The sequence below is a fragment of the Carcharodon carcharias genome, chromosome 15 (assembly GCF_017639515.1).
Source record: "Carcharodon carcharias isolate sCarCar2 chromosome 15, sCarCar2.pri, whole genome shotgun sequence".
Taxonomy (NCBI): domain Eukaryota; kingdom Metazoa; phylum Chordata; class Chondrichthyes; order Lamniformes; family Lamnidae; genus Carcharodon; species Carcharodon carcharias.
Genome location: NC_054481.1, coordinates 106,404,175 through 106,417,620, shown reverse-complemented (window position 1 = coordinate 106,417,620; position 13,446 = coordinate 106,404,175). Strand labels below are relative to the sequence as shown.

The 13,446-nt window shown below is 39.3% G+C and overlaps 1 protein-coding gene across 3 annotated transcripts in view; it reads left to right on the top strand.

The window, feature by feature from the left end:
* The window catches only part of capzb (capping actin protein of muscle Z-line subunit beta), a 107,745-nt gene that overhangs the window by 83,982 nt on the left and 10,317 nt on the right, over nucleotides 1–13,446 (top strand). For all 3 annotated transcript variants that reach the window (XM_041206448.1, XM_041206447.1, XM_041206446.1), the window contains one exon: nucleotides 11,178–11,243. In XM_041206448.1, coding sequence (XP_041062382.1) covers nucleotides 11,178–11,243 — 66 coding nt within the window. The remainder of the gene's footprint in view (nucleotides 1–11,177; nucleotides 11,244–13,446) is intronic.

Below are 13,446 nucleotides of genomic sequence, written 5' to 3'. Positions count from 1 at the left end.
ATTGACTTTTCATACCCATGTAATCAGCCATTTTCACCCTCTGGCTCCTTTTGTAGCCGCCTTGAGAAAGGTGGTGGAGAATTTTACATGGAGGTAGGTAATGGAAAGCAGCACATCCAAGTATTATACTTAATTATTTACCATGCTGTCGTGAAGTGGTGCTGGTGGTTGCAGGCCTGTGATTTTTCTACAAGGTCCTAACTTTGTGTGTTATTGGGGATAGTATCGAGGAGAAAGCAATGCTTACTTGGAAGAGGTGGAATTGCCAGGCATCAATCACCCCAGGCTGCACTTGTATATCTTCTAGTGGCCAGCTAAGTGGCAAAAACTAAAAATGCAAAGGCAGGATGAAAGGAAAAATGTTAATATACATTATGTTCTCATTCGTGTTTCAGTTTACATTTAGAAATACTTTAAGATCATAATAAACAGGTGCTTTTAAGGGTGAACCCAACAAACAGTTAGATCCATGAATTCATTCAGTTCAAAAACTTGAATCCTTTGCCGTTTATCCTCATACAGCAATTTGGCCCATTGTATTTGTTCCAGCTCTTTGAAAGAGCTATCCAGTTAATCCCATTCCTTTTTCCCCATTGCTCTGCAATATTTTCCTTTTCAAGTAAATATCCCTGTTGAAAGTTTCAGGCAGTGCATTCCAAATCATAACTCACTGGGGGGAAAAAAAATCTAATTTTCTCCCCCAAGTTCTTATGCCAAATATCTTAAATTTGTGTCCTTTAGTTACCCACTTTCCTGCCAGTGGAAGCATTTTCTCCCTATCTATCCTATCAAGGGCCTTCATAATTTTTTGAATGCCTCTATGAAATCTCCTGTTCACCTCTGTTCTTAGGAGAATGTTCCCAGCTATTCTTGTCTTCCCACAAAGCTGAAGTCCTTCATCTCTGGTACCATTCTAGTAAATCTCTTTGACATCCTTCCTGAAGTATGCTGCCCAGAATTAGACAGTCTGAGGTCAAACCAGTAATTTTATGAAGTTTTGACAAAATTGCTTTGCTTTTCTATTGTATTTATAAAGCCAAGGATGCAGATTTTTTTAAACAGCCTTATCAGCTTGTCCTTCTATCTTCAAAGGTTTGTTCCTGCACTCCTTTAAAATAGTTTTTACTTTTTTGATGCAAACATTTTTGTAGCTAAACATTTGATATGTGTGTTCAGATTCAGTATAATTGTTAGTAACCTGTGTAATTTGTAACTGTTTTTAAGCTTATCTATGTCTTTAGGTGGCCTGTGAGTTTTGGGGATCAAAATTCATCCTTGCCTATCTTAAGTATTGAAAAATCTGGATGAGAGTGAATCTTCAGTAGAGCTATTCTATTGAAAGGTCTTTGTTTTGAAGTCTGAAAAGTAAAACATGAAGTGATAAACATTTTCTGAAACTGTTCTCAAAAGGCTGAACGTGTATCATCTAGATTTATGGTAATGTAGCAATTGCATGGTGCAGAGTAGGTTACGTTGCAAAAGGCTGCCTTCACCTACATAGTTCAAGTAATGTGGGCCTGCTCAATTAACTTTTTCAATTTGTCAGTAACAGTGGATATTAAATGCTGGGTGACATCAAGGAACATGCAAAGGAATGTGATACTGCATAAAGACAAGATTGAGCACCAAAAGTTTATGAATGTGTTGCAGAGCAGATTAAAAAGGAGTTAATACAAACTTGTTGAGGGACCTTGAGGAACTAAAGTGGTGTAGCTTTCAGAGCAAGTGATTTGAAAGGTTAATCAAAAGACTTACAATAAACCTATGATTTATCGGATGGTTGGCTGCATTTAGGAAAAAAAATAGATGATGCAAATCCAGTTTGGTTAAGTGATTTACATGAACAGTAAATATAATGAACAATAAACAGAGTCTATTTTTGGTAGTTTATAATGCATCCTGATTGGAATCAGAAAAATAGAAAGGTAGTTACTGTCCATTGTATTGGAAAATGGGATCTTAATGTTCAATAACTTCCATCTTAAAGATGTAAAAATGTCCGTATTTTCTGTTCAACTTCTGGAAAATAACATTTCTAAAGTATAAAAGTACATTAAATATTTCTGAATCCTGAAGAGTTAAATTATAAAGTTTTTAAAATGTCAGTGAAACCCTGTGTGATGTAAATATTTGATTGAAGTGAAACATAAACACTTTTACATTTCTCAAAGAATAAAGCCAAGAATCATAATTACTGCTGAGCTGCAGGTCTTGCCAATAAAAACACTGTTCAGGGAAAATAGATGTTTTTGTACTGCTTGCTGTCAACTGTGTAAGGATTAACATTAACATATTGTCCATTTAGACACCTTAACTTCTGCTTTCAATTCACTGCACATGATACTATATAATTGATATGTAAAATGTTTTAAGATTGCCTTTCAGTATATCTGTAGAAGCTGTGAAAGATACTCATGTAATGATGTTAAGGAGGATAGCATTGTGACTCAGCTTTTCATCCTGCACCAATATCCCTTATTTAAGATTTTATCCCAGGGAGACTGGAGTTACCCTTTCTTGGGAAAGGTCTCTTTAGTTGAGTAGTAGATGACATGAGGCGTTAGTAAAATGATTGAGCCTGTCAGAAAATGACTGTCTAGCCCAATCTGACAGACATCAGCATCTGCTGAAGAGCATACATGACAAACTTTTGTTTTGACCCAAAACCAGTGTGTAAGGAGCATGGATTTAGAAACAATAGGCCATACATCACAAGTCTACTGGAATTCAGTGAGGTGTAACTGAAGTGGTAGGTAACAGCTACCTGATCCATTGGATATTATTTACATTTTAAGAGTTATTGATGAAGTTCCATAGGTTGGAGATGTGTGAAAAAGCTTAAAAATCATGCAGTTAATTACAAATTTCGTAGTTAAATTGAAAACTGGCTTGGTAATAGGGATCAGGTAATGAATGGAAAAACAAGTGACCTGGATACCAACTAGCAATCTGCTCTGTGTCCCTCCTGCTCCCACAATAATGTGGAGGAGAGTTCTGTTTGTGACATTAGGTTATACAGCCAGCTAACAAGTCTGAATTAGAAATGATTGTAACTATAGTTTTGTCTATATGTGAATGTAAGTGAATGGATTTATAGGAGTTATTCAGAGCAGTCCTTGTTCTTCTTCGAATCTGAAAAATTTGCCTGAACTTGCCTAATCCAAAAACTGTGACATCTGCATCCATCACGTCAGAAATTACAATCTATCTAATGAAGGAGCTGGAAGTGAATAGATTTAGGGGTGTGTTGCAGAAGACTACAATGAAAGCTTTGCATGCAATGTTTAAACCATTCAGATTTATGTCAGTGATGGCTTAAGAATCTTCAGTTATATAAACAAACCAGCGTGATTTTCCAGTCTGAATAAGCTTTGTTTTCTATCCAGCTTTGTAGAGAAATTAGGGGTATTTAATTTCTGTTTGACAGTGAGCAGGCTGGAGCAAGGGTAAATGATGACTGGTTTCAAAATACATTTTGACAACTGATGACTTGAGTTGCAATCTCATTATCCAAATTAATATTTTATTAATTACTTGTCTAGTTCTTTCATGATGGTGCATACTTAGCACAAAGGAAGATAGTTGTGGTTGTTGCAATCCAATTATCTCAGCCCCAGGGCATCATTGCAGGAGTTCCTCAGAGTAGTGTCCTAGACACAGCTGCCTTTAGCTGCTTCAACAATGGCCTTCCTTCCATCATAAGATCAGAAGTGGGGGATGTTGCTGTTGATTGCACAGTTTTCAGTACCGTATGTGACTCCTCAGATACTGAAGCAGTCCCTGTCCATATACAGCAAGATCTGGGCAACATTGAGGCATGGGCTGATAAGTAACAAGTAATATTTGTGCTGCAAGTGCCAGACAATGACCATCTTCAATAGGAGTCTCCCCATGACATTCACTGGCATCACCCTTGCTGAATCCTACACCATCAACAACCTGGGGGTTACCATTGACCAAAAAGTAACTGAACCGGCTATATAAATACTTTGACTACAGGAACAGGTCAGAGGCTGGGAATTTTGCAGTGAGTAACTCAGCTCCTGACCCCCCAAAGCCTGTCCACCATCTACAAGGCACGTCAGGAGTGTGATGAAATGCTCGCCATTTGCCTGGATGAATGCAGCTACACAACACTGAAGGAGCTTGACACCATCCAGGATGCTTCTTTGGCACTCCAACTATCACCTTAAATGTTCGCTCCCTCCACTACCAGCACACAGCAGCACTACGTACCATCCACAAGACGCACTACAACTCACCAAGGCTCCTTTGACAGCATCTTCCAAACACATGATCTTTACCACCTAGAGGGACAAGGGCAGCAGATACTTGGCAACACCACAAACTGCGAGTTTCCATCCAGGTCACACATTGTCCTGGCTTAGAAATACATTGCCGTTCCTTCAGTGTTGCCGGGTCAAAATCCAAAAACTGCTTTCATAATAGCATTGTGGGTCTAGCTATGCCACAGGTTTGCAGCAGTTCAAGACCACTGCCTTTTCCAGGGCAATTAAAGGAGGGCTATAAATGCTGGCTTTGCCAGTCACGCTCACCTGAATAAATAATCAAGAAAAATTTAATGGTTCCTCATGTATTCAATTTCTATGTGCATTTGGCTGTCCCAGAAAGGAAAATCACCTGGAACAGACTCATTTTTCTTTGGATATTTGTGCAGTTTATGAAGAAATTTATGGTAGTTTTTTTTTAAGAATATATATTTTTTTCCTTTTAATCCTTCATGGGATGTAGGCATCACTAACAGGGCCAGCATTTGTTGCCCATCCCTAATTGAACTGAGTGCCTTGCGAGGTCATTTCAGAGGGCAGTTAAGAGCCAACCAGTGTATGGGTATGGAGTCACATGTAGGCCAGACCAGTTAAGTCACTGTTGTCTCCTGCCAATCACTTTAAATGCCCTCTAGTTCTTGACCCTTCTGCCAATGGGAAAGATTCTCACTCTCTATTCTGTCCTGACCCTTCATGATTTTGAACACTTCTCTAATCAATCCATGTAACTCCAACTTTCCAACCATCGCCTCTTGATGTTCAATGGCATTACCATCATTGAATCCCCCACTATCAACATCCTGGGGGTTACCATTGACTGGAAACTGAACTGGACTAGCCATATAAATTCTGTGGCTACAAGAGCAGATCAGAGGCTAGGAATCACGCAATGAGTAACCCACCTCCTGACTCCCCAAAGCCTGTCCACCATCTACAAGGCACAAATCAGGAGTGTGTTGGAATACTCCCACTTGTCTGGATGAGTGCAACTCCCACAACACTGTAGAAGCTTGGCACCATCCAGGACACAGCAGCCCGCTTGATTGGCACCCCATCCACAAACACTCACTCCCTCCACCACTGACACGCAGCAACAGCAATGTGTACCATCTACAAGATGCACTGCAGAAACTCACCAAGGCTCCTTTGACAGCACCTTCCAAACCCACAACCACTACCACCTAGAAGGACAAGGGCAGCAGATAGATGGGAACACCACCACCTGGAAGTTCCCCTCCAAGCCACTCACCATCCTGACTTGGAAATATATCGCTGTTCCTTCACTGTTGCTGGGTCAAAATCCTGGAACTCCCTTCCTAACACACTTTGGGTGTACCTATACCACGTGAACTGTAGCGGTTCAAGAAAGAAGCTCACCACCATCTTCTCAAGGACAACTTAGGGATGGGCAATAAATGCTGTCCCAGCCAGCGATGCCCACATCTCATGAATGAATTTTTTTTAAAAAAAGTTCCTCATCCCTGGAACCATCCTCGTGAATCTTTTCTACACTGTAACATCTTCTCATCCTTCCTAAAGTGTGGTGCCCAGAACTGGGCACACTACTCCAGTTGAGACCAATGTTTTATAAATATTTACAATATAGTTCTTGATTTTGGACTCTGTGCCCCTATTTATAAAGCCCAATATCTTGTCTGCTTTGTTAACCACTTCCTCAGCCTGTCCTGCCACCTTCAGTGATTTGTCCATATATAATACCTCAGATACCTTAGCCCCTGCAGTCCTCTTAGAATTGTACCTTTTCATTTATATTGCCTTTCCCCATTCTTCTACCAAAATGAATCACTTCACACTTCTCTGTATTAAATTTCATCTGCCGTTTGTCTGCAAATTCCACCAGTCTATCTATAACTTCTTGAAGTTTAACACTAGCCTCCACACAGTTCATGATAATTCCAAGTTTTGTATCATCTGCAAATTTTGAAATTGTGCTTTGTATGCATAAGTCTCAGCCATTAATATTTATCAAGGAAAGCAGTGGTCCTTACACGAGCCTTGGGGAACCCACTGTATACCTTCCTCCAGTCTGAAAAACAACTGTTCATTTCTCCCCTGTTCCCTATGACTTGGCCAATTCATATCCATGCTGCTACTGTCCCTTTTCTTCCATGGGCTCTAACATTGCTGATAAGCCACAGTAAAAGGCACTTCATTGGCTGTGAAGTATTTTGGGACAACTTTGGGTCTGAAAGGCGCAATATGAAAATTATTTTGCTATCGTTATCATTCAGGTCTGAATGTTGCCTCCTCTGATCATAAATAAAAAGGATTGATTCAGGATGTGACCACAATGTAAAAATAATTAAGGCACAACTAAAGCAGAGAAAACCTTTATGAAAAGATGTGTAGATGGAAGCAGGTAGTTACTAAGGGACATAAACAGCCTTTAGTGAGTGGGCAAAACTATGGCAGGAAATAATTCATTCTGGGAAATGTGAAGCCCACTCTGGATCCAGGAAAGACAAATCAGTATGTTTTCTTAATGGGAGATTAGAAGCTGTGAAGGAGCAAAGAGAATTTGGTGTCAACGTGCACAGATCACTGAAAGCTTATGTAATGGTACAAAATGTAATTAAAAAGGTTCAGTAAAATGTTGTTTGTTTGGATGCAGAAGTGAGGAAATTTTAAGTTCCGCAGAGCCTCCCTTGGTTGACCCATTCTGATGCATTGCCTTGAGTTTTGGGCATTGAACCTTAGGAAAGATACATTGCCCTTTGAAGGGTCCAATTTCACCAGCATGATATCAGCCGTTAAGTTATGAGGGCATGCCATATAAACTTCGCTTGTATTCCTTTGTGTTTAAACTGTTGAGCAATGCTCTAATCAAAATGCTTTAAATGATAGAGAATTCAAAAGGGTAAATGCAGAGAGACCTTCTTCTAAAGGAAGAATCCAGAACAAGAAGGAAGAAACTTAATTAGATCTAGGTCATTTAGGAGTGAAATCAGGACATACCCATCATAGTGGAAATCTGGAAATCTCTTCCTTGAATCTAGATTAATTAAGGAAAGACAGCAGGCATTTGTTCAAGGCATTTGATTGAGTTTTTTGATTAGGCTAATGTGGTTGAGGTGGCCTGGATGCACATTCAAAAGACGTTTGATTAAAAATTCCACACAATGGGCTTGCTAGCAAAGTTGAAGCCCATGGAATAAAAAGGACAGCGACCACATGGATATGAAGTTAGATGAATGACAGGAAACAGAAGTTATTAATGTTTTTTCCAGAATAGAGGAAGGTATGCAATGGGGTTTCCCAAGGGTTGGTACTAGGATCACTGCTTTTTTTGATCCATATTAATGAATTTGTTGATGACACAAAATTTGGGAGTATTGTGAATTGTGAGGAGGATGGTGATAGCCTTCATGAGGATATAAACTGGTGGAATGGGCAGATACATGGAAGATGAAATTTAATATAGAGAAGTGTGATATATTTTAGTAGGAAGAATGAAGAGAGGCAGTACAAAATCAAGAGTACAATTCTGAAGGAGATACGGGAACAAAGATACTTGGGAGTGTATGTGCACAAATCATTGAAGGTGGCACAACAGGTTGAGATAGTTTTTATGCACAGGAGGGGTTTAATTTAAACTGCCCTGATTTCTTCCCTCACTACCCGTCTGTAAACAGAAAGGCGTTTTAATTTTAGTTTCTCCCTTTATAAGCAGTGGCGTATTTCCCAATCCCTCAGTTTTGGTGTGATCCAGTTTTTATTAATAACCCCATAGCAAACTCGAGTTAGGGTAAACTCAGAGGATTAGTTTATTCGCACACACTCAAAAAAAAAAACCATGGGAGGGGAGATCACTCCATAGCCCGTAGTGCATTCATGTAATAAATGAGGGATAGGGAAAGAAAGATTTACAGGACAAAGACCACAGAACAAAGAATTATTGTTTCAAGTGAGTCCAGAATCAAAGTTCAGTGGGGTATTCCTTCACTGAGATCGGCAGACTGAAAACCGATGCTAGATCATTTACTTTTCCAGTAGCAATGACTTCCATGATGAGATAGAAATTCAGAGATGAATTAGCCTTGTAAGCAATGGCATAGAAGTTCAGAAGTTCTATCAGATGGGGGCAAGCATTCAAATCTGGACAGAGCCTTTTTTTCTGAGCTACTGCTTGCTAGATGGAAGATAGGCTGAGCTTTTCAGCTCCACAAGGCAATATTATACATTCCTCCAGCTAGGGGGTCATGTCACATGACTCCCATCTCTCCACTTTGGCTGTTACAAAGGGTGTATATTCCTTTGTCTGGGTTCCTGTGATTGTTAATGTTCCAAGCATTAAGAATTACAAAGGGAGGATTGCAGGGTTCTTTATCCTAGCAGACTAGTATAATCCAGTGGTCAGATCTAGTTTATGAAATGTAGATGGCCTTTGTATAATTCCCGTTGAATTTTGTCTCTGCAGTCCACAGGGTCGCTCGCGCCTCTTCAGAGAAAAAGAGGTGCAAATATCTTCGATACTGTTAGATTAGCTCCTATTGTTTGAAGATCACAGCCAGACATGGCTTCAGTCATTTGAAAATATGATTGTCCAGTTTTAAAATTTTAGGAAGAAGCCAGGATTATATATATTTCATAAAAGTATAGTGTGAGGTCTTAGCTCTGTTACATTGTGTTTAAAAAGGTATATGGGATCCTGGGCTTTATAAATAGAGGCATAGAATACAATAACAACAATGTTATATGAACCTTTATAAAGCACTGGCTCAGCCTCAACTGGAATGTTGAATCCAATTCTGGGCACCACACTTTAGGAAGGATTTGGAGGCTTTAGAGAGGGTGCAGAAAAGACTTAGGAAAATGGTTCCAGGGATAAAGGACTTTAGTTATGTGGCTAGACTGGAGAAATTGTGGTTCTCCTTGGAAAAGAGATTGTTGAGGGGTGATTTGATAGATGTGTTCAAAATTGGGGTGCCTAGACAGAGTAGAGAGAAAAATCGTTCCTATTGGCAGGAGGGCCAAGAACCAGAGGACACAGGTTTAAGTTGATTGGCAAAAAAAAAACAAAAGTGGCATGATTTTTATTTTTGCAGCCAATGGCTAGGATCTGCAATACACTGCCTGAGAGGGGTGGTGGAGGCAGTGTCAATCGTGGCTTTAAAAGGGGAATTGGATAAGCACCTGGAGAGAATTTGTAGGGCTACGGGGAAAGGACAGGGCAGTGGGACTAGTTCAGTTGCTCTTGCAAAGAGCTTACATAGACTCAATGGGCCAAATGATCTTTTTCTGTGTTGTAACCATTCTATGATTCTATGAAAAGGCTGTGAGTGCTGGATGAATTTAAATTTCAAGACTGATTGATAAGTTGTTGATAAGTAAGGGGTATCAAAAGTAGATAAATTGAGTTGAGATGCAGATCTGCCATGCAGTTAGATCATGGTTGAAGAGGCTCAAGCCTTTCTCTTTTTCCTATGTTCTGAACTTGCTGGTACTTAGTGTACAGTTTCTAGGATGCTGGTAGCAATAAGGAACAGGATCCTTAGCTGGTGGCCTCTACACCCCAGGTGCAATGAGGCATTTGTATCTTTTATTGCCACCATGGGTCAGATCAGCACAAAACGGGAATTAAAGCCAGGACCTTAGTTGAATGAAGCCTTATTGTTCTAAATTTAAGTTGTTGTTTACTGACTCTATCAAAATCTGGAAAAAAAATTCAGTATCAGTAATGATGACCATGAAGCTACTGAAATATCAGAAGCCCACTTGGTTCGCTTTAGGGATGTGCTTTAGGGATGAAATCATTACCCAGTCCAGCCCATATCTAACTCCAGATCCACAGCAATGACGTTGACTTTTAACTACCCTCTGAAATGAATGAGCAAGCTGCTCAGTTATATTCAAGAAGGCAGCTCATCATTGCCTTTTTGAGGATAATTAGGGATGGACAACGAATGCTAGCCGTGCAGCATTGAAAACATCTGGAAATTAATAAGAAAAACGGCTTTGCACAGTTCCCCTGTTGGATTGCTGTCGTTATTTGAGCTATCTTTCACAATGTTTCTCCCTTTGTTTGTAGTGCAGTTCAGCCATGGGGTGTTATCTAAGTGGTGCATTAATGGGATGCTGCATGAGGCAGTATATCAGCGGGATGCTTTACTTGGCTGTGTCTGCTCATAAAGATAGTTATCCTAGAGAGATTTATGATGTTAGCTGTGTATATTTGCTTAAATAAATATTTCATTACTTTGTTTTTAAAAAGTTTGGGATGGGAAGTATTTTATATTCTCATACTACCATTGTGAAGAAATCTCCTGTTGTGCATTGTCCTGTTGTGCGTCGTTAGAATACGATAGCCTGAATGTGTAGACATTGTCCTCAGCAGACCACCCATCTAATGTAGCATAATGAGCTATGTTAATCCATTTGTATCTTTGTCTTTTTTTTTGTTAGTAATTGTATGAATCATGGAAAATGTTTAGACACCAGCTATCGAGTTGCTTGCAGCTGCGGAATTGGGTCTTTTGAAAAATCCCATGACCTGATCAATACCTCCATTGTCCATCAGCCTGCAGGGCCCGAAGGCGTCTAGTTTCATGAACTTTTACAACTGTCCGCCACCAAGTTACATCTATAATGTGCAAACAGATGGCCAAAGAAATGATGCAGCAGTTGCTTTGGCAGTAGACTATGGTACTTGAAACCATTTGTTTAGAGGGAATGACTGAGAAACTGCATATGGGCCTTGGCAATGTTTTTTTAAAAAGTCTACAAGCAGAGATCATCTGTGGACACAAGGTTGAGAATAGTTTGTTGAGTTTATTCACTGTCTTGAGTGCAATTGTAAGCTAAAACCTCACTTGTGGAAGATTTCCTCCTTTAATCCAACTCACCCATGCTGAATTTGTATTTTTACAGATGGAGAAAGATGAGAACGTGAGTGAATCGTCACCTCACATTGCTAATATTGGGAAGCTAGTAGAGGTAGGTGGAGCAATTATCAAAATGTAAATGGCACAGAAACATTCGTAGCCCCATTTGGAGTTTCACAATCATCAGATGGGCAGGTTTGAGTCTGACTAAGTATAAATCGGTGTACTGTGAAACAATGTGACATAAACGCTGTCTCAAATGTGATCATGGATCTTTTGATCCTTGTAAATATTTTTTAGCGTAGGTTCAGGATGCCTCCACTCTGCCAAAGAGTTTAGGGGGTTCTTACATGGTTTTCCCTGCAATGCAACACATACAATCATAACCCTTTCTATTCCTGAGAAATATATTTTTACTTTCATTACTTGTAGCACTCGAGATATTTTCAGAAATTTAGGTTACACATTTAGGCTGATCAGTTAAATGGGAATGCATGTCTATGAAGTGCACTTTTTATTGTATGTGCTCCTTGTTCTATCTCTTCATTATTATCTTTAATAATTAAACTTTCACCAGAGCCTGTGCAACTGCTAAGAGCATCTCCACAGTATGCAATGGGCATCAAGTATTTACAATAGCCTGAGAGAAAGGAATATTACAGCATTATTGCAGAATGCCCAGCTAATTTCTGGGTATTGGGCAGCTCCACATAGACACTCGGGTTGTTCCAAAGTTATCATTCTTGCATTTCCATTGCATTCGATGGAACCACCCCACATATCTTCCTGAAAGAAAAGGCATGGAGCTCTTCTAGGCCGAACATTTTATTGACAATTGGAATGTTTCTATTTTTAAGGTGTGCTGTGGTACATGTACAATGCACCGTTGGGAAGTAAGCATTATGGTTTTCCGAGGTGAGAACTTATAATTCTGAAAATGGACTAGCTAAAGCCAACCAATATCTACAAATGTCCAAGTAGCAGATTAGAGTCCACCATTGGCTAGTGTCTATATTGATTGACTTTGGTCAGCTTAAGTAGGAAGCTACATTGGAGTGAACAAGTTAAACCAATTTTGGTTTATTTGTAGCCTGTTTTGAGCATTGATAGAATGATAGAAAATTTGCAAGGCCAGAAGGAAGCTATTTGGCTTGCTGAGCCCCTGTTGGCTATCTGTAAAAGCAATATAGATAGTCCCACTCCCTTGCTCTTTCCTGTAACCTTGTTTTTTTTTCCCTTCAGATGTATATCCAATTCCCTTTTGAAAGTCCCGATTGAACCTGCCTCCTCCACCCTTTCAGGAGTGCATTTCAGATTGCAACCGCACATCATGTTTTAAAAAAAAAGCATTTTCTTATATCCCCTTCAGTTCTTTTGCCAGTAACTTGAAATCTGTGTCCTCTGATATTTGACCCTTTCTCCTTATCCGTAGCAGTTATTTTCAAAATGTCACTTTTGATTAATCTATAACTTGAATACATTTTTAAAACTGTAAATACATTTGATTTGTAGATTTACATGGTTAGGTGACAACTGTCCTGAAGTGTTGTTTAAAGCTTCTACCAAATGTGATATCAAAATTTCAGTTGCAACAAAAATCAGCATTCCACCCATCCATCTGCCAGCACATGCTAAATGCTATAGTTTCAACTTCAGTGCTGACAGAACCACGATTTAATATACTGACAGAGCAAAACTTACTCAGCCGCAAAAGTTGTTTGGTAAATACTTCAAGGCTCTATATCAAGACTACAATTAATAAAATGTTTTTTTTTTTACTGGTTCTACCGAAGGGAGGAATGTTTCCAGGAGATACAGAGGCCAGGGATCCTAGTTCATCAAAGTAGCAAGATCACTGAAGCCTTGTGCTGCATGAGACTTGAATCCATTTCTAAACAAGTTAACAATATCAAGCCATCTGAACCTGTAGATTTGATGTGAGAATGTTTTGTAAAAGAATGTTTCAGTTGCATTAGTGGTGGGTCCAGGTTCTCATTATTTTGCAGGTAGCTAAAACATTTCCCATAACCCATCTGTCATTTTGGCTCTCTCCTCTTCAATTTGGCAGGCAATAATTATTTTTGCAAAAGTTGAGCTATACTTCAAAACAAGATTGCCTAATGTCTTTGTGTCATTTGGTGAGATGTCTAGCAACACTGAATCCATGCATAAAATTCTGGTTTATGTACTATAGCCATGGCAATATAATGAAGTCAAATTAATTTCTTATTTATGCCAAGAAGCAAGGTACTCTGGTATCTTGGTTTTTTAATCCAGCTAAGGCAGATGGCTCCAAAACTTTTCATCTGTTGCAT